The sequence below is a fragment of the Mustela erminea genome, chromosome 19 (assembly GCF_009829155.1).
Source record: "Mustela erminea isolate mMusErm1 chromosome 19, mMusErm1.Pri, whole genome shotgun sequence".
NCBI classification, from domain to species: domain Eukaryota; kingdom Metazoa; phylum Chordata; class Mammalia; order Carnivora; family Mustelidae; genus Mustela; species Mustela erminea.
The window spans coordinates 50,572,043-50,599,706 of record NC_045632.1 but is presented as its reverse complement, the minus strand read 5'-3'; the positions used below and the strand labels follow the sequence as shown (position 1 = coordinate 50,599,706).

At 40.8% G+C, this 27,664-nt stretch overlaps 1 protein-coding gene across 6 annotated transcripts in view; it reads right to left on the bottom strand.

Moving 5' to 3' along the window:
• LOC116580180 (metalloproteinase inhibitor 1-like) overlaps window positions 1-27,664 on the bottom strand; it is a 38,196-nt gene that overhangs the window by 3,103 nt on the left and 7,429 nt on the right. For all 6 annotated transcript variants that reach the window (XM_032326285.1, XM_032326286.1, XM_032326289.1 and 3 more), the window contains one exon: window positions 27,225-27,348. Coding sequence is in view for 2 of the 6 variants with exons in the window: in XM_032326289.1 (XP_032182180.1) it covers window positions 27,225-27,348 (124 nt within the window). In the remaining 4 variants the exon portion in view is untranslated. The remainder of the gene's footprint in view (window positions 1-27,224; window positions 27,349-27,664) is intronic.

Sequence of the window (27,664 nt, the reverse complement as noted above, 5' to 3'; positions counted from 1 at the left end):
AAGTTTCTGCCTACAACTTCTAGAGTAAAACAAAACATTTTTGCAAACTTGGCGTAGACAAAGAATTCCCGTACTAGAACAACAGCAACAACAACAACAAAAACCCATGAAGGGTTTAAAAAATAACTTACTTAATTAAAACAAAATATTTGTTATTCAGAAGATACTGTAAGGAAAAAAAAAACAAACCAGACTAAGAAAAAATACTGAATATTTTATGCAATAAAGTTGAAAAATGAAACAACTTGACATAGCAGCGTGGTTCCATTTGCCTGGAGATGATACTCCCATGAAGGGCCGCACAACGCACGAAAAGATGGAGTGTCTGGTGGAGCTCTGATTTCCTATGGGTAGGAAAATGCGTGTGTGTGTGTGTGTGTGTGTGTGTGTGTGTGTGTGTCTGTGTATGTGTGTGAGAGAGAGAGAGAGACCCCAACTGTAGTCAAAATAATGCCCCTACAAAGATAACCACATCCGGATCCTTGCAACCCGGAAATGTCACACTAAATGGCAAAGGAGAATTAATGGTACAAATGGCATTAAGTTTGTTAATCAGCTCACTTAAAAATAAAGAGATTATCCTGGCTTATCAGAGTGGAGCCAGTGTAATCACAAAGATCCTTTAAATGTGGGAAAAAAAGGCTTTTTAGAAGAGTCAGTGTCAGACATTGTGATATGAGGAAGACTTGACTTGCCATTGCTGGCTTGGAAGCTGGAAAGGCACCATGAGATCAAACCTGGGGGCATCCTCTAGCATTGGGAAAAGTAAAAAATGAAAAAGAAAATAATTCTTCTCTAGAAAAATATTAAAATATAAGGAATAGGGGCGCCTGGGTGGCTCAGTGGGTTAAAGCCTCTGCCTTCAGCTCGGGTCATGATCTCAGGGTCCTGGGATCGAGCCCCACATCGGGTTCTCTGCTCGGTGAGGAGACTGCTTCCTCCTCTCTCTCTCTCTTTGCCTGCCTCTCTGCTTACTTGTGATCTCTCTCTGTCAAATAAATAAAATCTTTTTTAAAAATCTAGAATATATTCAATTATGTATTAACATTTCTGTAATGTGGTACCAATGAAGGAATGGACAGATAGGCAAACTGAATAGAAAAAAATATATATAGTCTCAGATGCATGTGCAAATTTAGCATGTGATAAAGGTGGTATTTCAGTTAAGTATGGAAAAAGATATCTTTGTAACGGAGGTATTGGGTTAATTGGATATACATCAGGACAAAAATAAAATTGTGTTCATGCATCATAGTGATACTAAGAGAAAGCCCAAATGGGCTAGAGGTCTAAATATAAAAAGCAAAATGATGGAAAGAATTGTGAAATCTAATGCCTGTTAGTGGAAGCCTTTGCTAACTGTGACTCAAATTCCAGATGCAGTTAATCAAAATGTTGTTAAACCAATTATGTGTTTTTTAACTTAAGAGGAGTAAAATGTTACATGAGAAAAATAATTGCAATTATACATGAAGAGTTAATATGCTTAATACACAGTTTCTAAAAGTAGAGAAACAGTCAATAACCCCATAGGAAAAATAGGACAATATAGACAAAGCACAGAAAAAAATTGCAAATGGCCCTTACTGCAGTCCTGTTTCTAGAAATCACTTATAAAGATACACTTTTATGTCTGTATTATACAAAGCAACCTACACATTTAATACAATCCCTATTAAGATACCAACAGCATTTTTCACTAAAGTAAAACAAACCATCCTAACAATTTTAGGGAGCCATAAATGACCCCAAAGAGCCAAAGCAATCTTGAAAAAGAAAAGCAAAGTTGGGGGCATCACAATTCTGGATATCAGGTCATGTTACAAAGCTTTAGTAATCAAAACAGTATGGTACTGGTACAAAAAGAGACACATAGATCAACAGAACAGAATAGAAAATCCAGAAATAAATCCAGTTAAAGTCATTTAATCTTCTACAAAGCAAGAAAAAAAAAATCCAGTGGGGAAAAGTCTCTTCACGAATGCTGTTGAGAAAATTGGACAGCAGCATGCAAAAGAATGAAACTAGGCTACATTTTTACACCAAACACAACAATAAATTCAAAATGGATTAACAGCCTGAGCGTGAGACCATAAAAATCCTAGAAGCAAGCACAGGCCGAAATTTTTTCAAATGTTTTCTTTTTTTTTAAGCCACATTGGCTATTTCCACTGAACAGAGAGCCCACTACATATACAGTTTAGATACTTCTTGATGGTATCTACAAAAATGCCTGTGAGGCTTTTGACTGGAACTGATTTGGATGTAGAGATGTTTTTAAAGAAAACTGATACCAATATTGAGCCTTTCAAACCATAAGCATTTTATCTCTACTTATTATACCATTTTAAATTTCTCTCTACAATGTTTTGTAGTCTTGAGTGTGGCGCATATTTTGTTAAATTTCTTATTTTTCTATTATTGTAGTGGGTATTGGTTTTTAATTTCAATCTGTATTGTTCCTGTCATATACAAACCAGTACAAGTGAATTTTGTACATTGTTCTGTCCCTGCAACCTAGCTAAAATTCACTTATTGGTTAAAGAAGCTTTTCTTTAGATTTCTTTAAGAAATATTTATACAAAGTTATGTCATCCATGACTAAAGACTGTTTTCCTTATTCCTTTCTGTTTTTTTAAATTTATTTTATTTTTTAGTTATTTCTTTTCAGCATAACAGAATTCATTGTTTATGTTCCTTTCTAATCACTGTGACCTCTATTACTTTGAATTGTCTTATACAATGACTAAAACTTGTGTTACAGTGAAGAATAGTAGGGATAAGAATAGAAATCTCCATCCTGTTTTTGATCTTGTGAAATCATTCGGTCTTTCACCATTAAGTATGATGTTAGTTGAAAAGTGTTATTAGGGACGCCTGGGTGGCTCAGTTGGTTGGATGACTGCCTTTGGTTCAGGTCATGATCCCAGAATCCCGGGATGGAGTCCCGCATCAGGCGCCCAGCTCCATGGGGAGTCTGCTTCTCCCTCTGACTTTCTCCTCACTCATGCTCTTTCTCACTGTCTCTTTCTCAAATAAATAAATTAAAAAAAAAGATTTTATAAAAAGAAAAGTGTTATTATACCTTCTTTAATAGGTTAACAAATGTTCTCTTCTATTGGTATGCTGCTGAGAGGTATTAGCAAGAAGAACTGTTGAATTTTCCTGGATTTTTTTTCTGTATCTACTTATATAATTAGATTCTCTTTAACCATTTATTTGGTTAATGAAGTAAACCACATCACCTGGTTTTCATAACTTTAAGGCACATTGCTGGATTTGGTTTGCTAATATTTTCTGGTGAAATTTGTGTATATGTTCCTGAGAAATACTGATGTTAAAGAGTGTGTGTATGTGTGTGTGTGTGTGTGTGTGTGTGTGTGTGTGTGTGTGTGTGTGTTGTCTTTGATTTTAGTGGTATAATTTTTCACTGACAAAACGATTTATGAAAAGACTTATTTCTCTCCTCTTTCTTAAAGATTTTATAAATGAATGTGTTATTTTTGCCTTAAAAGTTTGTTAGGTTAGCCAGGGAATCAAAGTTTATTTGGACTGGAAGAAAAATTCAGTGAACAATGTCAATTCCTTTATTCCTAATTTTGGTATAAAACTTCTATTTTTTCTTTTTTAAAAGATTTTATATATTTATTTGAGAGAGAGCATGCACATGAGCAGGGGGAGGGGCAGAGGGACAAGCAGATTCTTCCAGATTTAGCAGGAAGCCCTATGTGGGGCTCAATACCAGGACCCTGAGATCATGACCTGAGCTGAAGGCAAACACTTAAACCAAGCCACCCAGGCACACTTATCTGTTCTTGTGTATATTGTGGAAATTTTTATCTTTCAGGAAATTTGTCTAATTCATCCAAACTTTCAAATTTATGAGCATAAATTTCTTTATAATATTCCATAATTTCATTTTTATATATGTAAGATGTAGTGATGTCCTTTTTTCATTCCAGATAACAATGATTTGCACATTTTCTCCTTTTACCTTGATAATGTATCCACTGAGTTGTTAATCTACTGACTTTTCAAAAGACAACTTTCTGGTTTAATCAATATTCTCAATTTTTCTACTGATTCCCATTCATTTTCTGAAAGAGGGGAAGAAAAGACCCTATTTCTGATCTTTCCAACTTATCCTAGAAATAGTGCTCCTTCTTGCTGGGTCAGTCTGTGTATTAGATCTGGCAGATTTGGACATAGAGAAGGTCTTTCAGAGAAAAAAAAGAGAGCAGTAGCATTAACAGACATTTGCTGTGCACTCACAATGTTAGCTACCCAGTGATATGAACATTAATAAAGGAAGGCTGACTTTGTTTCTTCAACTTTATAGCATCTTTCAGTTCTCATTATGGCAATGTGAAATTGCCCAGTGGTTTTGTTCTTTTGTTTTTTAAGATTTATTTATTTGAGAGAGAAAGAGAGGGAGAGAATTCACTCAAGCAAGGGGGAGTGGCAGAGGGAGAGGTAGAGAAGCAGACTCCCTGCTGAGTGTGGACCCCTGAGATCAGGTCCTGAGTCAAACTGGGAATCAGATGCTTAACCGACTGAGATACTCAGGCACCTGGAGATTGCCCCATATTTTAAGTATTACTCTAGACTCACCTAATAATCGGTCTTTGATCACCTCATAGGCATAGCAAGTATTATCTAACCAAAGTCTATCATTGCTTGTTCCCATTTACCAGTATCTTGGATCAAAAACGAACAGGAACATAGGCTGGGCAGGAGAACTTGTCACTGTAGCATCTAATGTTTCACCCTCCAGTCTGGTTATCTAGAACTAGTTTTAGTTTTGCCATGAAATTGCTTTATGATAAGGAGCTCTTTGATTCAGTTCTTTTCTAAAAAATTAAGAATGATGTGCTACAAGTTTTTTGCTCCTACAGTGGAAATATCTGTTTCATAGCTATTAGATATATAACAATATATATACAGCAAAATTAAACCTCTTTTAACAGTCAGTAAAGCTGGTTTTGGACAGCGAAGCTCAACCTTGAGTTGGGAAACTCAGAACTTGACTATTTTGCAATATTTCACCTAGACAAGAACAATTAGTCTCAAGGAAAGGCAAAAGTACTAATTAATACATTAAAAGGTGGAGAGTTTAAGATGTTTAAAATGAATGACAAAGTTTGGTAGAATGATTGAAGGAAAACTATGAGGGAGGGATGAAAGATGCTTTGAATTAATTTTTAATTTTATATTTGCTTCATTGACTATAATAGTGTCCATACGTCATTCCTTGATTCAGGTGTTACTTATGGAGTGCCTAATACATGCCAGTCACTTAGGAAACAGAGGACAAACAAAGACATCCTTTGACTTTAAGAACTCCAATTTACTAGAAGGTAACTTGGTTGCCTTCTAGTAGGTTGGTGGTAGGTGGCAAGTGGTAGATGTCCCAGTGCATTTGTCACATAGAAAAGATACCTTGTATGGTCTTGGGGGTAGGACAGAGCATGGGAGGAATTTATTCTAAGCCTGAAATTCAGGGAAACATGCAAAAAATAGTAAGAGAACAGGGGTTTTAATAGTTAATCACTACATTTGCTGAAATGGAAGATAAAATTGACCTTGCTGGTGATAAGGAACTTGTCTTCTGATTGTTATTTTATGTATCTATAAGATAAAAACAGCAAGTAAAAAAAAAAAATCAAGGTCTTGTTTCTTTATAAAAGATTTTTTTTAAACGATGAAGAACATAAAAAGGAAATCAAAGACATGGAAGGTGAAAGGTTTTGTAGGTCAAGATAACAGGGACACATGACCATGACAACCAAGAACAAGTTTAAATAATTATTAATCATAATTAACATCCAAAACTTAGAAATAAAGGAAAAGATGACAAAATATCCTTTTTAAAGTAACACTAGGTCATCATTAAAAGAGCTCATCCAAGGACTGTTTAATTATCTCAGAGAATGCATTCTGTCTTGACTTTGTTCTTTATTATTTGATGGAAGCATTGATACTATGATTTTATATGTTCAGCTATAGATTTCTGTCTAATCAGAAATCTAAACTCCAAAGGTTTTAGGTTATGGTCCCAAAAAGCAGTAACCAGTTTTTCATCTATTAGCAAATTCATTTCAGCATTCCTTGAATGATTCTTTAAATTTCTGTTCCTTGAATTCTGCTTTAATCCAGGCATATCATTTGATTGATTCCTTCATTTAGTAACAAAATGAATTAAACTTTTGGCACATCCTTAACATATGTTTATATAAGTTCTGCTTTCAACTTTTAAAAAATTATCCCTCAACAAAAGTCATTACTACAAAAGTCCAGCAGGAATATACTGATACTGTTAGACATTATTTAATAACAGACAACTCAGAGTCCCTGTTAGAGCAAACTGAAAGCCTGATTTGCTACTGGCTTACAAACTGAATAAAAAAATCTAAAGTTCCCAGTGGGTTCCACCCCAAAGGTAAGGACCTAGAGGTAAAATGATCCACCATCACATCAATGTCAAATCTTGTTGTTAAGTGAAAAATCCATTATTTTGTTCTAGCACTATTTTTATATTTTTACACAGATAAATTTGAAGGGATCATTAATATATCTCAGAGCAGAAAGGTAAAAAATGATACAGGACTTTCATTTCCCACTTTATACAACTGTATCATTTAAATATTTGAAAATGAGCATCTATCAGCTTTAATAAAATAATTAAAACAATAAAAATATCACACATTGGAAAATGACAATTTCATATTATTTATATTAACTATTCCTACTGTAATCCTTTGCAATCATCATGGATAAATTGGAATGGAATATTCTGATTAAATGTTTTCTTCCTGGGACGCCTGGGTGGCTCAGTGGGTTAAAGCCTCTACCTTCGGTTCAGGTCATGAACCCAGGGTTCTGGGATCAAGCCCCGCATCGGGCTCTCTGCTCAGCAGGGAGCCTGCTTCCTCCTCTCTCTGCCTGCCCCTCTGCCTACTTGTGTCCTCTCTCTCTCTGTGTCAAATAAATAAAAAATATCTTTAAAAATTTTATAAAAGTGTTTTCTTCCATTGGTTGAATATTTAAAGCCCTATAACAATACCACTACTGGAAGTACCCCAACCTCCCCCATGCTCTCCCCCCAAGAAGCGCAATTCATAGAACCAACATTGTATATCACATACAAGAGATAGGTGATACATATTATCTCACTTGAACCTCAGCACTCCTTTAGAATGGATGTAACTATCCTATTTTAGAGAGAAGCGAAACAGAAGCTTAGAAAGGTTAAACCATTTAATCAAGATGAATTGGAATTTGCATCTCCAGATTTCATGGCACCCAGTTCCAAGCCTCATCTACCATTCCACACCAGCTCTGCTCTACTCTAGTGCTCATATTAAAATGCAAAAACATGAGTAATTCTCAGAACTGCCAGACTAGAATGCAAGACCACATCCATCTTATTATTCCTTTGGATAAACCCAATCTCGTCACCCAAAATTCAGAGGATGTAAATTGCACGAGGGTGATGGGTGGGTGCCTCTACTTTCATAGGTCCCTGGATCCCAGATCTGTTTCCCTGTGGAAGTAATGAAGCCAGTCAGCATCATCACTCGTCAAAGAATTAGAAAACAAGAAGGAGCACAAAATCATTTCCAAGTCACCTGCTGCCAGTTAAATAAGATTTGAATGGATTTTCTAATGTTTCAAAGTACTTCCTTGCAGACGGCTAAGAAATTCATAAAACCAGCCATGAGAGTTATATTGCCTATAAGAGTAAACAGTTATGATAGAGGAGTAAATGCCTACACCCAGAGAGCCTTTTAAGAGGAGACTGATAAGAGTTTATATATCTCAGACAGAGGGAAAGGACCCCTTTGATCATTTTCATGCAAATCCCCAACAGCTGACAGAAAGCTGCTTTAGGTTGTGCCATATTTTTCTTTTTAAAATGCATATGGAACAACTAGCTTGGAAGTAACACTTTCCTTTTGAAGATTTTTTTTTCTTAAATTGGAAACAATTATGGGAGTTAGACTCTTCCTTTTTTTAAACAGAAATTTTCTTTGTAACTTTTTTCTCTGAAAGAGATTCCTTTAGAGGTATAGGCAACAAAACAATGCAATTAGCTTCTGGATTTGTTTATCAGAACGGTTCAGGGTTCCCTCTCCTTTTTCTACATCTTGTATGTAATCAGAAAAAGAGGCACACAACATCAGCACAGCTGCCTTCATTTCCTATTCCTTGGATTTCAATAGACACACCAAATGGTCTCCCGACTCAGCTGAAGGAGGTAGAAAGTTGCAGTTAGGGACCCTTTGTTTGTTTGTTTGTTTGTTTGTTTAATTTTCTCTGACCTCTTTCTCTGAACAAAATCTCTTCCTGGTACTCTCTACTTCTCTCGTCACTGTGATGGGTCTTGGGTTTTCAGGTGAGGTGGGGTCCCTTATTAATTGCGTCACTCTGATGCTCCAATGATTTGAAAACAGTGATATAATGTACACAATACAGTAGTACTGTCAAATTAGGCAGGGATGTCCAAACACCTGCCTCAAGCTCCACTCCCAGCCTAGAAGGCCCTACTCCCTTTCTTCCACCTACAACTTCAAGGTACAGCGTTAGTGCTAGCTCTCGCACTGACAATCTATCATTCTCACTGGCAGACATCATAGAACTTCCTGGAACTTTTGATAAACATGATCATCAGGCCCACAGAAGACACTGGGACTGAACTGTAGTTATTTTTGGATAACTAGCTTTCATTTATTTCTTCATTAATTGAGCAATCTTTGGGGCCTTCTGGGGGACAGAAGGAAGATGAAGGGCACATAGTCAATGCCCTCAAGGACCTGCCAGGTTCCTGGTGATGGAAGACACCAATGTTGAGACAGCAGTCAACAACCTCTGAGGCTCAGTTGGGTAATTCTCAAATCCAAATTGTTCCAAACTGAATTTTGTCTCCTTTCTCCCATTTCTTCTTCTAGTTAATGGCAATAGCAGTCAGTCACAAAGTGACTCAGGTCTGTCTCTATGGGGGTCACACTTTCCTCTAGCTTTTCCCTCACACCAGGCCCAAACTTTAACAACCAAGTCAGCACCCCCAGAACCCCATGAGCACTTCTGGGCCTTCACTCACACTGTCCCTTCTGCCTGAATATTTATTCTCGTTCAGTCTGGTAAAATTGGAAGGAAAGAGTCCATGAGGACTAGTGCAAAATGTATGGAAAGTCTGCAGGGGATCATACGAGTTATGAATTATTCTTATTGCTATTGTCCTTGCTATTGCTTCAAAAGCCAGAAAACCCAATTTAAACTGCCTTAAATAATAAATGTGCTTTGCTAACTGAAGGCAAAGGAAAGACTAGCTTCAGGTGAGACTTGGTCCAGGACTCCAGTGACCTGACTAGGATTCGATTTCTTTCTCTTTATTGGGGCTTACAAATTTTCAGCAGTTTCTTCCCTTTTATTCCAAGATGGTTTTAGCAGTTTCTTTGGCTATACATGTCCTGTTTAGATCCAAAAGGGTCGAAGAGAGTCTCTTTCTCAGAAGTCTCTCTGGAAATCTCATTGACTTGAGTTGGATCATGTGTCCACCCCTGAGCCAACAACTGTGGCCAGGAGAAGAGTCATTTAGAGTGGCCTAAGTCAATAAAGATTCACTCTGGCCTTGGAAGTGAAGTCAAGACTACTGAAGGCATAGCAAGTACTTTTCCAAAGAAAGTTCAGGGTGCTGCAGCTGGTGGGGGGTGAGAATGCAGAGGAAGTAATAAACAAATGTTCCTTCTAGGGCCCAAAGAATGTTTTGATGGCAGAATGTAGGTTTGGCCTTAACAATGGCAGCAATGGGGGGCACCTGGGTGGCTCAGTAGGTTGGGCCTCTGCCTTCAGCTCAGGTCAGGATCTCAGGGTCCTGGGATCCAGCCCCACATCGGGATCTCTGCTCAGCAGGGAGCCTGCTTCCCCCTTTCTCTCTGCCTGCCACTCTGCCTACTTGTGATCTCTCTGTCGAATAAATGAATAAAATCTTTAAAAAAAAAAAGAAATTTTCTAAAAATCTTTAAAAAAAAAAAAACAATGGCAGCAATGGGACGTCAGTGGGACCTTCAGATAGTTGATTATTTTCAGATTTCCTCTCCTTTAATCATCGAATAAGATAACGATGAAGTTTTTAGAAGCAGGTAGAATGCTAAAAAATATATGGTAGTTCTTCCAGAAGGGATTAAGCCAGTGCTGTGTCTTGGCAAATGGAGAAGTCTAAGTAAATCCAACACATGAATAAATGACTGTGTATTATAGGTGTGATTAGCTGTTCTAGCATCCATCAATATGCTAGTATTAAAAACAAGACACCTGTTCATTGCTCTTTACATTTTACTTATGGCCTTTAGAGGAAATTAATCAGTAAACAGCCTTTAGACAGCAATTAAAACGAGTTTCACCAAGAGGAAGATGATGTCAGAAGCATTATCCTTACCCACTTTATCACTGAGTTGTCCTAAGGAATGGTAAATTAGTTAATTGTCTAAATGTTATACTTTCTCCTTGATTTAGTTTTATTAATGAAGAACAGATACATTTTAAACAAATATTTGCAATTCGAGAGACACTAGAACACCAAACTATTAGAGCTAGTGGGGACTGGACAGTGTGACCCATCTGACACATGAGAGGTGGGGTTGGGGGAAAGAAGTGGCAGGCCTGAGGACACCTAAAGCAGAGGTGGCTAAGAGAATGGTCTTCGAAGAGCCAGTCTGGGGCTCCAACCTCCCTGCACATCCAGGCCTTTGTGTTTCTTTCCACCTCACATAGGTTCTGAGCCCCTAGAAGGTGTAAGTTGAAGAAGATGCCTGGGAGTTGCTGCTGCTTTAAATGGCTTTATTAAAATATAACTGACACCAAAGTCCACACATATTTAACGATAAGATTTGATGAGTTTGGATAGATATGTAAACATGTGAAATCATGATTCCACCTACAAGAGCTATGTAAAATAGTCAAACTCAGAGAAGCCAGTGAGATTCTCATGCAGGTATCCAGGATGGGACAACGCCTATTTTGCTGACAAAAAGGCAGTTGGCCTCAAAAGCTGACCACTAGATGGCAGAAAAAATCCATGTACCTAATATGGAGGCACCTGTTCTTAAGATTTTGGAGCTCTGAGTATCTCTGAGGAGACTAGCTCATCTGCTTGGTGAGTACGGGAGAGTTAGGGATCGGCTCACTGCCGTGTCAATTCTGTAAATCTGTACCTCTCTCAAAAGTCTATTGGTTAATACCATCCTTCTTTTCATTAAAATATATTAGAGGGAAATGATATACTTTTTAAAAAAAGATTTTATTTATTTATTTGACAGACAGAGATCACAAGTAGCCAGAGAGGCAGACAGAGAAAGAGGAGGAAGCAGGCTCCTTGCTGAGCAGAGAGCCCGATGCGGGGCTTGATCCCAGGACCCTGGGATCATGACCTGAGCTGAAGGCAGAGACTTAACCCACTGAGCCACCCAGGCGTCCCAGAAATGATATACTTTGAAAACTATTTTAGAAAAGGCTTGAATGACCATTAGATAGTATTTCCTATTGCTTACTAGAATTTTCTGCATTATAGGAGAGATTATTTGACAATCCAGAGTGATGCATCTCTAATGGCTAGAGTGGCATCTGAAACATTTTTAGGTAAGCGGGAGCTCATCGGCCTCCGGAAACAGGTCAATGGAGGCAGCCAGAAACTTCTAGCAATTATAATAGAAGTCTGTATTGTTTGGCATCTACCATGTGCCAGGCACTGTGCTAAGCACTCTATATTGGTAAATTTAATATTCACAACAAACATGAAACAATGCTTATTAAATCTGTTTTACAGAAAAGCATATAGAGGTCCAGAGAGTTTAATTTGCTCAAGGTCATATAATTAGAAAAATGTGACTTAAAAAATGTACTTAGACTGCACAGAATTAACAATATGGTGCTTGATGTTAGCATCATTTAGGGCTTTATGAATCCAGATGAAAATTAATTGCCCCTTTGGCCCTGTGACTCACGTATTAAAAACATCTTATCATTGGAACACTGGAAAATGTGGTTTTGGAAAACAGTTTTAGCTGCTACTCTGAGTTAGGATGAGCATAAATTCCTAAGGGAGCATGTGAAATATCTAGGCTCCTCTTAGCAGTGGATTAGAGATGAGGGCTGTTCTGCTGGCTTCAGGTTGCGTGGTCCTCTGTGCAAGGGAGTAGTTAAAAAACACAACATGGCTTCTCTGAGAGCCCAGCTCAGGTCTCTCTTCCATTTTCTCCACAGGTAAAACACATCCAGCCTGATATATTTCTTGGGTGTATATCTTAATGTTCAGGAATTTTGTTTAACAAGTCAGTACCCTTGGGATAGGGTGAGCTTTGTCGGTGATGTGGTGTCCTGTGTTTAGAGAATGGCCACTCTACTCATTCAGCCATGTCCTAACATTCATTACAGTTCTTAGGATTCTCAGTACAAAGTAAGAGAACCCAAATCTAGCCAGCTAATCAATGGAATATTATGCAGCCATCAGAAAGGATGAATACCCAACTTTTGTATCAACATGGACGACTAGAGGAGATTATGCTGAGTGAAATAAGTCAAGCAGAGAAAGTCAATTGTTATATGGTTTCTCTTACTTCTGGAGCATAAGGAATAACATGGAGGACATTAGAAGAAGTAAAGGAAAAGAGAATTGGGGTAAATTGGAGAGGGAAATGAAAGATGAGAAACTGTGGATTCTGAGAAACAAACTGAGGGTTATGGAGGGGAGGGAGGTAGGGGTTGGGTGAGCCTGGGGGTGGGTATTACGGAGGGCATGGATTGCACGGAGCACTGGGTGTGGTGCATAAACGATGAATCTTGGAACATGAAAAAAAATAAAATTAAGACATTAAAAAAATGTGGCTATCAAGTCAATTTAAACACACCTCATGGCATGGAATGGAATGGAAAGCAGCTGGACGTCAAGAGGTTTGGAATTAGAAACTGGAGAGATCCCGAGATCTCTCTCTCTGTCCACCTCCAGGGCCCACTTTTATTTCTCTGTACATCTTGATCATTCTTATTCTTAGCCCCAAACTCTTCTTGCTTCTCAGTAAAAATCCTGGCCATCCCCTACAGCTCTGAGATCCCCATGTTATGTGTTCTACTAAACAAGAAATTCTGACTTCCAAATTTCCCACGAAAATATACAATGGGCTCATACTGAGGCCATATTGGGCAAAGACCTTAATTTTTCTGTCTCAGGCCACAATACGCTTTAGAAGTTTTTTGTTTTGCTTTCCCATCATGATGGGGCTGGTCTTGCTCACTTGCAGATAAGGCTCTATCAGCTCTGCTAATATAACCTGTTCATTTCAAAGGACTTTGTAAGTTGGCTGTAATTCACATTCTCAGAATTGGGAAAATCTGTGTCTTTTGAGATAGAAGAGTTCTTTTCTTTTTCCTTTTAACTTTTGTTTTATTTTTTTTCCCCCTAAAATATCAGAATGCTATTTTTCCAGGTGCCATGTGGCTCTCTGACAAAACACAGACTGCTTTAGCTGTTTTTAATGAACGTTATCACCAGCTGCTCAGCTGTGGCAACTTTTGTTTTAAATTCTTTTTCTTTTTTAATTGTGGGAGGTGGCAGAGAGCTTGCAGTCTGCGTCACTAATGTTCTCCTGGGTACCAGGAACTCTGTGCTGCAAGAGGCGCCAGCAGCCATCCTCTCTCTAAGTGTGCACACAAGTAAAGCCTCAGGTACAATTGCCAAGTGCCCACCACGTATGTTTGGACCCTTCCTTGGGTTGCCCCTTCTCCCCTGAATGCCTGCCCTTGTGTGATGAGATGACGGTCTGCAGAACTTGTCTGGCTGCCTATGAAGTGATAAATGGGACCCAAAGCTGAGGGAAAAGAGGCATCGTAGATCAAACAACTAGAGGTAGGTCCCAGATCCTCACAGAAGTCTCCAAGCTGTCTCTGCTGCCTTCGTCTCATCCCTCATCCTTTCCTGCCAAGCTTATTCAAACAGAAGATTTGGAAGAGGGGCAGGGTGTGCTGTGGTTCTTCCCACTGTGCTCTCACCTTTCAGAAAGTCTCCAAGACGGTCCTTTCTGAAGGATGCAGGCTTCAGAAGACAGAGAAGCAATCTCTTTCCCCGGCAACGTATATCTGTTCATACAGGAGACTGGCTTCAAGAGCAGGAAAGAGAACTGACACAGGCAGCAGGAAGGACAGAAGACAGTGCAGTGGAACCCAGTAATCTTGGGTGGTCAAGGAGATGACAGTGTCCCATGGATCAAGAAGAGTCCACTAAGAATGAACTGGTCTAGAACCTTGTTGGCTTGACCTTAAGCCCAATAGTTATCAGGAATTCTTTCTTACACCAAAAAACAAAAGTCAGTTTCAGGTGGATTGTAGATCTAAACATGAGAACTAAAACAATGATGATTTCTTTACACAATTTAGGAGAAGGTCCTCATGACCCCATGGCTGTCAACAGTCTCATCAACCGGACACACTCAAGCTGTGTCAGTGCTACAGAGTGCCAGGTGTTTTACCAAGTTTACATTCTACTCCTCATACAATTCTGGGAGGTAAGAGTAACTCTCCACTTCCCACATCTGAATGGCTGCCAGCTTTGAAAACTTGATGGGCATGTGACGGGAAGTCTGTTTGGAGTGCTCAACTCAGTGCGCCTCTCAGCCCACAAGCTGGCTCCAGTGATATTGCTAGTTAAAATCGGGGTTCTTTTCAAAATATCCCAAATTAAGAGAAAACAAATTGAATATTCATTAAGTGCCTAGTGTGTCAGAGACTAAACCAGATTTATACCCTTATTCTGCTCAATCCTTACAATAGTCCTGTGAGGCAAATATTAATTATGCCCATTTTTATAGCTATAGAACTGATTGAGAGAGAAGTAAAACATCCTCCCCCAGGTCACAAAGCTAGAAATCTGAGGAGCCAGGACTGGATCCAGATAGTCACCTTCACTTACGACCCATGAAGTGAAACGATTAAGGGTTATCTGGCTTAGAAAATTTTCAGAACATATGCTTACCCACTGTTGGCCTCCACTATGGGATGATCTTAGTTTTCTTTCCATGGAAACACAGGGTTTCCACATTCTTCCTTTTCAGAAGCCAGTCAAATGATTATTTTCCAATTATACTGAGAGATGTTTGGGGCTAGATTCACTTGGCTTTTGGACATTTTTGCTTAAGGATTTTAAACAGAATGTCCAGCTACAGGGCTAGGGCTGGTCTATGCTTGGTATTTTGGAGCAGTGATCCATGCTTCCTTTAAAAAATTTAATTTTCACTTTCATCAGATTCACAGAATTGGAAAAATATATGGAAAATGCTATGGGGCATAGCATAATATTTGTTTTGTTTTTCAGGAATTTTTTTATTGTCCAAAGTTTTTTTAAACAAAAGGTTCAGAAGAAGAGAGAATATCACTGATGAAGACCATTCATCAAACTCATTAACTCAAACCTTTATAGTTTTTTACCTTCCCCTAATTCTCCTAGATTACACACAAATTTTTCTGTGAAATCTGTTTTTCACTCAGTCTTCCCCCACCTCCGCCTCTCCACCCCTATCCTCCACAGTAAGCACTGAAGACTTAAGATGTAAATGGTAGACCTGGTATTGTTGGCTTGAAGATGGAGGGAGCCATGTGAAAGTTGTGAGAAGGAAATGAATTCTGTCCCTTTCCCCTCTTGTAACCAGGAACTTCAGCACTGAGAGTGGACCTCATGGCCAGCGTGTGGGACATCTCTGTGGGACAGGCTCGGGTGCAGTATCACAAACCAACCCAGAGATGCTGGAACATCAGGTGAAACCAGAAATGCCCATCCTCGGAGTGGATAGACCCACCCATGACTCCACTAGGAAACAATCACACATAATAGTAGGATAAACCCATCCACGACATTTTTAGGAAATAACCATACAACCTTATCTTGAATCTCACATTACTTAGCTGTTTGGTTAAAGTCACGAGTTAGTGCTGCTTCCCTGAGAAGTGGTTCATCCTAGACGGAGAGTCAAAGAATAATAAGGTAATGCCGTTGCTGAAATACTTATTTAGAAGGATAGGATCTAGTCATGAGAAGTTTGGAAACGTGGGGGCTGGTGGTAATCTGCAGAATCGGTAAGGTTCAGGGGGAAACACGGCAGCACAAGTCTAGAGGTAAAGTATGCTCAGATCCTTCCTGGGAGGTAAACAACCAACAAGTCACAGAATGCCCAGATGCGATTATAATGGTCATCTCTGGACCCAGAAACCTCAGGCAGCAGGACCTGGCAGAATATGTCAAGTCATAGCGCCTGCGCCAGAGGAGGGTTTCTACTGCCAGACAACTTTTATGAGTGGGAACTGGAGTAAGTTTTGAAAAGTAGTACCTAACATACCACTTGTTGGTTTACTGTACTTATACTTGAGGAGGGGTTTGTCTCTTTAACTCTTGTTTCATGTTATTGAAGGGTTAACATAAGGTTATGTTGGTTAAATGTAAGAGCTTTATTTTTTTTTACTAAAATGAATTTTATTAAATGGTAAAAATAATACCAAAGAAACAGAAAGACCTAATGGAATTAACTGTTGAAATCAGATATTCCTGGGCTTTGAAACCCTGATACGCCACTTGTTAGCTGGGTAACTGTAGTCAGAGCACCGAATTATTTTGGTTTTCAGCCTTCTTCTTTTTGAAACCGGGATAATGATATCTAACTTTCAGGGCTGTTGTGAAAAACAAATGAAAAAATAAATGCAAAACCCTAGCTTAGTTCCTGAAACAGCATGCAATCAGTAAACAATTCCGTGTAAATGAATATGGTTTCAGTCTTCTGGTTACAAATCAAGGGAGTTATATTTACTCGAGTTCTTCTTCCCTGGCTGGCACCAACCTTTCTAACCAAAACAGAACATATGGGTGCCGAGCTCAGGAAGAAACAATTTCTTGTTAACTTATTTGGTAAATGCAAGGTAATGCTGTTTTATTAACAGCAAATCCACTGCTCAGGACGCAAAACTTATATGAAGTTTCTTCTCTTCCCATCAGAAAATACTACAAAAATTTATATTGAGTAACAATTAGAGTTAAAAAGAGTCCATGACCATATCTTTAAAACCACCAAATAAGAGGAAAACTGGGGACCCTTTGGGAGGAAAGAAAGCCCTCCCCGCTTAGCTTAGTGAACCAGATGAAACCACCAATATTCTGCCTGAATAACAAAAGTAGCTGAAGTTGCATATTCAGGTCATGAGAAAACAGGTGCTTCCTGGCAGTTAAAATTTAGCAAGTACTTTAAAGATAATCTAGAGATGTGTAGCTTTAGGCACGACATCAAACCGGTTTCACAAGGGACAGCTCTGGTGAAAACTCACTGTATTAGTGTTTACAAAGTGAAAGGTTACGGAGGCTGGGCCATCCCATTCCTTTAAACTCCCACTTCCCAGCGCTTAGCCCCACCCCTGGCAAGGGGGCGAAGTCTGCAAGAACTGGTGGCACTGAGCTCCATGATCAGTGGAGCAACCCAGAGAACAGGAGGCATTTCAACCAGCTCATCTCTTTATTCCAACCTATCCCTGGGGACAGTAGTATTCATATTCACGGATAAAGGTTCTTAAATACTTTTTACATCATTTCCCTGTTTTGCTGAATCAGGATAACAACACAGAGGAGGGCTGTGGCTGCAAAGAATGGAAAATGACTCTGCACAGCTCAAAAGCAAAGGGAAGTTATTTCAAGACTATTGGGTAGCTCATCAGATTGAAGGAAGAACTGAAAATCAATCAGACACAGTATCAAAGTAGCTCTAAGAACCCAGGAGCAGGAGTGATCAGTGATCTATGAATGGCTGAGCCACACTCCCCTGGTGTGTCATTCCTCGAAAGACTCAAGTCCTGGGAAAGGGAGCTGAATTATCCTGAATGTCCAGTGGGGAGGGGGAGAGTATAGGGCACCGCGACTGACACGACCAAAGACGTTCAGCAGTTTTGCAAAGAAAAACCAGAGCAATGTTACTTAAAGAACACGGGAAGTATTCTGGGCAGGCAAAGCTCGTCTCCGCAAGTCACATCATTCTGGCAGGTAATGATTTTACCTGGAGTAAAGCTTTCCCAGTAAATCAGTTGCTAATGATGAGTGAAGTATAACAGCAGCTAATTATCTGACCGACACCTCACTCCTCTTAGAGCTCAGGAACAGCAGGCACTTTGGCACAGATGAATTTACAAGAAGAGGAAACAGCAAGAAAGAAGAGGAAGGAGGGAAGGGAGGAAGGAGAAAGACCCAGTGGTTCACATCAAAGCTACCAGAGCCAGTGAAGGCCAGGGGGTGGGTGGGATAAGTATCTTCAGCCCTTGCATCTTCCCTGCGCACGTGTTTTACCCAGTTCCGCTGTCCTGTCACATGGCACCCGGAAGAAAATGCAGGTAGAGCCTATCCCCAGAAAGAAAATCTATCTTCTAGATCAGCACTGCTTAGTAGAAATAGAATGCCAACTGTGTAAGTAATTTTAAATTTTTTTAGTGAGGTACACTAAAAGTAAAAAGTAACAGGTATAATTACTTTTAATACCATATTTAATTTCACTACATCCAAAATATTATTAGGTCAACACAGAATCAATGCAAAATAGGAATGAGTTATGTTACCTTCCCTTCACACTGAATCTTTGAAATCTGGGGTGTACTTCACACTGATAGCACATCTCAGTTGGGACTAGCCACCAGCCAACGCCACATGTGGCTACCATACTGGAAAATGGAGGCTTACAAGATACTGGTATTCTGGCTTTGCTTTCAAACATCACAGTAACTGAGTGACTATTGTACAACTCTACAGTTGTATCTGGGGTGTATGTGAAGGTGGGGTGTTTTGGTTTTCTTTCACTTAAAGCAGAAATAAAGGCAAACACACTTTATTTCCATTGCATGTTTCCCAAGCTAGGATGTTTTTTGTTCTGATTTTCAGTTGCAACTTTTTCTAGTCCTGTTCTGAGAAGAAGTCAATGTTCTGTGAAACTTCAACAATGATTTCTTGGAGACCAAAGAGAAGGCTCCTACACAGATGATGAACACGAGGCCACATGAGGCTAACTAACTTGCCCGGAAGCCTGGGTGGTGGCAGAGCTGGGATAGGAGTCTTATCTGCCTCTTCCGCAGAGTAACCCTGAGCTTGCTTCACCTTGCATTAGACCAGTTCGTGTCTGACCGGCCAATTTCACCAAATCCCCATTCCCTTGCTATTGACCTTGGTGTGTAGCTTATTGCTCCCGGAATCTCCAGGTGAGGATGGAGGTGATCAAAAGGACAGGTGCCCTGTTTGAGACTTGGGGAAAGAGAAAGCTGCCCGTGTCTTTCCTGCTCAGAACCACATTAGTCTACTCTCTACAAAGGTAGATTCAGTGGCCTAATGACTAAGTGTCTGATGATGCACTTTTAAAGCTTAATTCTCTTGGTTATAGGGAAGCCATCTGAGGGGCACAGGAGGGCTTGGAGAATGAGTTTGTTTTTTTTTAAATCAGTTACTTAACATATAGTGTATTATTCGTTTCAGAGGTAGAGTTTAGTGATTCATCAGTTGCGTGTAATACCCAGTGCTCATTACATCCAGTGCCTTCCTTAACACCGTTCACCCCATTACACCATCCCCCACCTACCTCCCTTCCAGCAACCCTCAGTTTGTTTCCTATAGTTTAGAGTTTCTTATGGTTTTTCTCCCTCTCTGATTTTGTCTTATTTTTCCTTCTCTTCCCCTAGGTTCATGTTTTGTCCCTTAAATTCTACCTATAAATGAAATTGTATGATATCTTTCTCTGACTTATTTTACTTAGCATAATACCCTCTAGTTCTCCACATCACTGCAAATGGCAAGAGTACATTCTTTTTGATGGCTGAGTAGTATTCCAGCATGTCTGTGTGCATGCACCTGCATGTGTGTGCATGCACATGCAACAGCTTCTTTATCCATTCCTCTGTTGATGGACATCTGGCTCTTTCCATAGTCTGGCTATTGTGGACATTGCTGCTATAAACATTAGGGTGCACGTACCCCTCTGGATCACTATGTTTGTATCCTTTAGATAAATATCCAGTAGTGCGATTGCTGGGTCATAGGGTAGCTCTATTTTCAACTTTCTGAGGAACCTCCATGCTGTTTTCCAGAGTGGCTGCACCATCTTGCATTCCCACCAACAGTGTAGAAGGGTACCCCTTTCTCTGCATCCTTACTAACATTTGTTGTTTCCTGAGCTGTTAGAATTTTAGCCATTTTTACTGGTGTGACATGGTATCTCATTGTGATTTTGATTTGTACATCCCTGATACTGAGTGATGTTTAGCATTTTTTCATGCGTCTGATAGCCATTTGTATGTCTTCTTTAGAGAAGTGTCTGTTCATGTCTTCTGCCCATTTCTTGACTGGATTATGAGAATGACTCTGTTCTTGGCTCATTAGTCATACTCTTCCAACCACAGGCTGAAGTGGATCATCCACAATTTTTTTTAACTGTAGCTTTTTCTTCTTACTATGACATGCTTAATGGAGAAAATCTCGGAAAAAAAAAGGTCTGCATCACAAACACAAATGAAAATCACCTGTATTCCTAATAGTTGGGAAAGAAAGGCCCCAAATTTTGGAATTTTTATATATTTCCTTCTGGTATTTTTTTCAAAATATATGAATGTGACATATCTAGTTTGCAGTTTTAATGGGATTACATGGTACAATTTGTTTTAGAACCTACTTATTTTTGTCCTTCGTCTCATTGAGACCTGTGGGTAGACAGTAGTTTCCAGTCTTTCTCCTGGGCTGCCAGGATTGTTTTATACAAGTCCTTTCTCACTGGCCTCGTGATCTAGCTGAGGTTGGACCCAGTGCCCTACGTCTGCATGGACAGAAAGCCTCCATTAGCTATTCTAACTCCTGCTGGATTCCCTAAGGAGCCATAGGATGGAGTATTCTAATAGGTTTATTTTTCAAAATATACACAAACTTGCTCTGGCCTGCCGAACAGCTCCAAATACAGCTGGAAGGATGTCAAAGGGCTGTTTGGAAGAAGGATGTTTACCACTCTGGTGCTTGAGAGGGTATGTTGGAAGAGGACAACGAACTTAACACATGTGAATAGATGTGAATTCTCAGCCCAGTTTGTGGTGGGCAGACACGCTTATGTGAAATGTAGGATGCTGCCACCTCACCAGCTCATGCCTGGTTCTCTCCACCCTCAATGCCCACCCCAGCAGGCCCAAGGGAGGCTTAGCTTCCCTCTCTTTAGGGGTAAGAACCTAGACTGGACTTGAGAGGAGGAGTTGGTTGTCCCGGTGGTGTATGTGGGGACAAGGGGCAGTGATGGTGATGCATGTCTGCTCCTGTAAGTTAATGTTCCCATTCACTAGGTACATTGGCTAGAGCAAAGAGTTCCCCTTCTGCTGAGGGAGAGATCTTTTGTTTCCTTCTAAGAATCCAGAAGCAAATGATTATCTTTTCACACTCACGAGCACCAGGAAGCAGTAAACATTTCCTTTACTAGTTTTCTTACGGATACTCTTGCTGACCTACTCCCCAAATTCATCATAACATGTGCCAATAACAGCAAGAGAGATGGGGGGGCAGATTTTTCCAACTGCGAACACATGAATCATGGCATCTCCATTTCTTTTACTTAAAAAATAAAACGTATTGTCTACAAATAAGGAAGATGACAGGAGTGTATGCATAGATAATTATATGAATTTAGCTCTCCATTTGTCTAGGGAAATCAGCTCTGTTTCAAAGAAGATTAAAAAACAATGCTTTCTTGGAGTACTTTTCTCCTGTTGATCACCTCCGGACTGCTGACAGTGAGGCTTGCCAATTTCTTTTTCCCAGCAACTTTGTGCTCACGTCAGGATTCTCTCCAGCAGTGTTCCTGCAGAGGTATTGACTGTTCTTTCCCTCAGTAGAAGAACAGCCAAGCCCCCCTTCAGTGAGGCCACTATGGCTCTAGAATGATCAAACATTCTGTCATTTATACATCACGTGGTTCTGGACAAGTCACATCCCCTTCAGGAGCCAGACTCCTCACCTGCAAGATGGGGAACAAGGCTGCCCACCTCCTCGGGATGTGGTGTGGACACAAGGAGTCCTGACTGCGAGTGCAGAGAAAAGCAACGGTGTTACTGCCATCCCCTCCCCCAGAACAGAAGGGCAGTAACGGTCCCCATCACTTCCGGGCATGTGACGCCAGGCATTCCACCTGCTTGCTCTCATTTAATCCTTGGAACATCAGAACCATGCGAGGAAGCGAGCATCGTACACTCATTTTAGGGATTCTTTTCATTAGAAATGAAAGAGCCAGAATGTGAGGTCCGACGAGTGAAGCTTCAGACCGGAGCGTCTCTAGCACTGCACCAGAATTCTTCCTTACGGGGAGGTCTTGCTGTCTGATAGATCCCAAACAAGTGTGCGTGTGTGTTTGTGTGCGTGTGTGTTTGTGTGTATTTTACTACTCGGGAGTAAAATATGAGTAAACAGTATGCACAACAATACTCCTCTTTGCCCACAAGGAGACACTGGCTGCTTCCCTCCTCTCCGCACTCCAGAGCGGGCGGAAACCACGTATGGCTCTAGGCTCCCCTCGGCCTGGTGGCTGGCTCCCTTTCAGAACTGAGGAAGCCAGAGGGCTGGGTCCCTGAGCAGCCTCGGCCCTTCAGAGGCATCTGACCACTCAGTCCCTTGCTCTATGAACTCAGGTGAGGTGGCATCACCCCTGGCAAGCAGCGTCTAGCCCCGTGCCCACTCAGAGTGTAGCCCTGGGAGATAGTCCTTCTCTACCTCATCAACACATGCCGCCAGTCAGCAGCCCCTGCTTCCCGAAACAGACTGTTTATTTTCATTACTTTACTAATATATGGTTCTCCCTCTGCCACAAGAATGATCTGGGAACCTTTTATTTGAATCCCTGAATTCCTTCTTGGGCTAGGTTCTGTGCTAGAAGCTGGGGGACTCAGTGGTGGCCAAAACAGGCTGCGTGAGGAGTGCCACACTCTGAACAGGAGAACTGACACGGTAAACGCCACATCCCAAATCAGTATTTGTAGGAGGTCTGTGTGCAGGTAAGACAAGCACAGAAGGCCGTGCAGACACAAGACCAGGGCCATGGGGATCCTCAGAGCCTCACTTTCCTCATCTTTAAAACTGGTACTGAGAATTTCTTGTCCCACTCAGAACACCAGATTGTTCTGAGAGTCAAATTATAAAATATAGTGCTTTGTAACCTTTAACGGTCTAATAATTTTTTTTTTTTTTTTTTGAGAGAGAGAGGGCAAGCAGGGAGGTGGGTGCGGGGAGAAGCAGAGGGGGATGGAGAGGGCAGGGAAAGTACTGAGCAGACTCATGGCTGAGTGCAGAGCCTGACATGGGGTTGGATCTCAGGAACCTGAGGTCATGACCTAAGGTCATGAAATCAAGAGTCAGACACTTAGCTGACTGAGCCACCCACATGCTCCTTATAAATTTTCTTTTTATGCTTTTTAATAGGAATAATTATTGGGATACCTAAACTATGAAAAAGCACATTACCATTATTGATTATAAAATAATCACATTTAAGATTTTTCTACCTTCTCTACACACAGAGTAAATAATTCCACTTCCTGAATCTTCTTTGAGGATGTCACATTCTATTCAACTGTATAGATGTGAATAGAGCTGTTCCTGGACAAAACTGCTAGGCAGGTTGGGGGTGGGGGGTAAGGGGTCATATGCAGTGAGGGCCAGAGGTGGCAGGAGATTGCTCAAGAGAACATTCCTTGAATGTCTACTATCTGTGTGCGTCTCACAACTGCTTTACAAGATGGGTGTTCTTTCCCTTGCTTTCTGATAAGGAAGCAGTTTTTAGGGTTTTCACTGACCTGTCCAGGCCGCTCAGCTAGGGGTAGTGCAGCCGCCAGCATCCGGAGCCCTGCTCTCCAGCCAGGCCCAGAAGCCTCCCAGCTTTGCTGCCCTTCTGCCCCCTGGAGGTGCTAACTGAGCTCGCACTTCTCTGGTTTTAAAAAAAGTAAACTGACATTCACTGAAGGTGTTTTTGACTTAGCCATGAGTTCCCCATCCTAGTGCAGAGCTCCTTGAAAATGGAAACTCCCTTTTGTGATTGGTTTTTCATACTATGAAGCTTCTAGAAGGTGTTCAATACAAAAATCTAAACTGAACTAAATGACCCCCTCAATGTCATTTCCATTATAAAAAATGACTCCGAAATGGCACTGGCTCCCCTTGGCAGTATTTCAGATGGAGAGAAAGTCTAGAGAAGCAATTAACGGTGTGCATTCTGGAGTCTATTGGGGCACCCTCAAATCTGGCTCCCTACTCCACTGACTCATAATTCTTGCTGAGGCTGGAGCTCTTTTTTGGAGGGCATTTCTCCAAGTTCTACATCTGGCCTTGCTCTGATTCTTGGGGAGCACGATGAGGCCCAAGCTCTGCAGCCTGCCAGGACACAGGCTGGTATGTTCCCTTGCTTTCTTTCCTCAGAAAAACCATTCAGTGCAGGGAATTAAACATGTAGCAGACGCTTTTTTTTTGGTAGCAGCAAAGTCTGGGATATATCCCCTTCTATAGCAATTAGGTTTCTTACTCGTTCACTTCGATCTCCAGTAATATCTTACACCTTGACATGATTTCTGATGTGACATTTTCCTGTAGAGATGCAAGGTAAGATACAGATACTCACTTTGCATTTGAGAGGAAGTTGTTATGGCAGCACTTGCTGCTTGGAAGATACAGGAAAATAAGTCATCTTTGCATGATTTATTCCCAACGCCCATTAAAACAAAAAGCCCCCGATAATTCAAGTTCATATTAAATTTCTGCCATTCAGAGAAAGAACAATTTGGGCAAATAAGTGCTCATTAAAATTTATTTAGAGGGAATATTTTCCATTAGGGTGTTTCATTATTTAAGAAGAAAATAGAAGCCTGTGTAGTAATGCATAATGCTCGCACCAACATGGCATTTCAGATAAATTACATTTGGATAAAGATGAACGTGTTTGGGTTTGGAAGGCTGATTGATTCCAGCAGGTACGGTAGTCGCATAGTTATAAGCCAGGTTGAGGAAGTTACTACAGAACAAGGATGAGCCCCAAGAAATCCACCAACACACCAATACAAAATCATTCCACGCTGGTCTAATTTTTGTTCCCTTTGGAACTGAGGTTTGGGGCCTGCATGGAGGTGGAGCGGGCCCAAGGGATTCACTGAGCCTGGAGTGGTAAAGGGGAGAGACAGGCAGTTTAAAGAGGAAAGAGGGAGTAGTGGGCACCTTTAAGAATATAGACTCTAACTAAGGGCATCACATTTCATTATTATGAAGGAAAAGGATGACTTGGGCCAGATTTGGGGCTTGGCTCACCAAGGAGCAGCCGTGAAATTAACGTAACCACATGTGTCTGCAAGAGCTGCATTTTCCCCCCATAACTGTGGCTTGATAACTTTCTTTCACACAGCCTCACAGCAAGTTCTCAGGATGCCCACTTTCTCCATCAAGGCCTTCTCCCCCAGACACCTTAGAAGATTTAGCTTTTTCTCTAAATAGGTTCTGATACCAGTGTGTGTTGGTGCGGGGGGGCGGGTTCCCATACCAGCAAGCAATTCTCTGGGTACCACCAGGGGGTCCTACAATTCAACTCAATTCTTACACCATCTACCTGGAGATGGCATCAGATTCCACAGGTTAGGCGCTAAGTCTTATAAGACTGCCCCACTAAGTCCCCTTCAGACAACAGCTGCAAGCTCAGACTATAATCTGTATTTCTGACTGCCTATTAACTGGAGGTTCCCAAGAGCCGCTCCAGTTTGATGACTTTGCTAGAGTGATCACAGAACTCTAGAGAAATATTTTCCAGATTACCGGTTTAGTATAAACAGATGTAACTCAGGAACGGCCAGACAGAAGAGATGCAGAGGACAAGGTGTGGGGAGTGGGCGTGGAGCCCCCGTGCCCTCTCTCCAGGGGTGTCCCTCTCCCAGTACCTCCACGTGGTCACCACCCTGGAAGTTCTCTGAACCCAGGTCTGCTGGTTTTTTATGGAGGCTTCATTACATAGGTATGAATGATTAAATCGTCGGCATTGGTGACTGACTCAACTCCTAGTCCCTCTGTTTGCCTCAGAGGTTGGGGGGGCAGTGACTGAAAGTTTCAACCCTCAAATCATGTGGCTCCCCTGCTAACCAGCCCCCATCCTTAGGTTACCTAAGGGCTTTTCAAAAGTCACCTCTGTAATATAATAAGAGACACCTCTGGCACCCTTCGTGCAGGAAATTCCAAGAGTTTCAGGAGCTGTGAGCCAGGAACAGGCTGATGACCACACAGAGATTTCTCACCGTCCATTACGGTATCATACTCTACATCTCACATCCAGGCTTCCTCAGGGAGCCCCCTTTCTGCCTCCACCTCTTCCCCTTGTGGCATCCTCTGCACACGGCTGCCATGCTCAGCCATCTTCCTGTGGTTCCCACTACTGGACTCCCCACAAGTTTTACATTCCCTCACTCTATTTCTACCTTGCCTACCAATTCCAACTTGTGGCTCCCTTCTCCTTCCTCAGCCCAAATGACCACATGCTGCTGAGCCAGAAGGAAGAGTGAACGCAGCACAGGGAGGGAGGGTACCACATGATCAGCCCATGCATGGTTTTGGGACCTAGGCCAAGGAAGTCCATTAACTGCTTTAAGCCTCAATTTCATCATTTAAGAAACAGGCATAAAAAATACCTTTCAGGGAAATTCTGCAGATAAAATAAGATAATGTGTAGGAAAAGGCAAGCAAGTTGCTACCAATTTAACAAATATTAATTAAGTAATGTTTTATGTGCTACATAGGACACAGTGTTTCCTGGTCCTTGTTTTCATTATAACTCATTGTCTGCTGTCTGGAATGTGGCTGGCAGTCAACTAAGAGTAGCTGAGAATGACACTACCAAAAAACAAATATTTTCTTTATTCTACATATTAAATTAAATGCTTAACTTCTTCTTTACTCAACTCTGCATATGATCAACATTTACTTAATATTCTAAGCAGGTTGCCTGCAATAGCTTATAACTTTTGAATGCCAAGGGCCAAATCAGATTCTCATACAAAGAAGCACTTGGTGAAAGCTTCTGATGGATTTCAACCTTATGTCACTTAGCATATATTAGGAGCAAGTCTCACATATCCCATTCATCAAGTGATGTCCAACATGATTAAGACATGAAATATGTACTTACCCAACTGAAATAGACAGTTGCTAGTAAGTTAAAAATTGGTATCATTCTTCTTCGTGTTATTTCCCAAATTAAGTAATTGCTGGCTAGCTTGAACTTCAAGAATAATTGCCAAGACTTATAAGACCTATAAGGTAAAAGGAATTTTAGTTCTAGACAGAGCACGTATTTTCCTTTTCTTGTTGTAATTTTTTTTTTTTAGCATCATTTATCAGGTTTACCTAAGTGGCTCTGATTCCTTGGGGAAACAAAATTGATAGTAAGCTTTAGAAATGCACTCTTCAGAAGTATCAAAATAAAGCAGGAAAGAGGAAATCAAGATATTTAATTTTTCCCAAGATATTTCTGGAAAACCTGGAGCTCTAATTCCCATGCTCTTAGTTGATTACTCCTTGTATTTATATGTTGCCATCCTAGTGAGGGCCCAGTTTTATATTCTCATG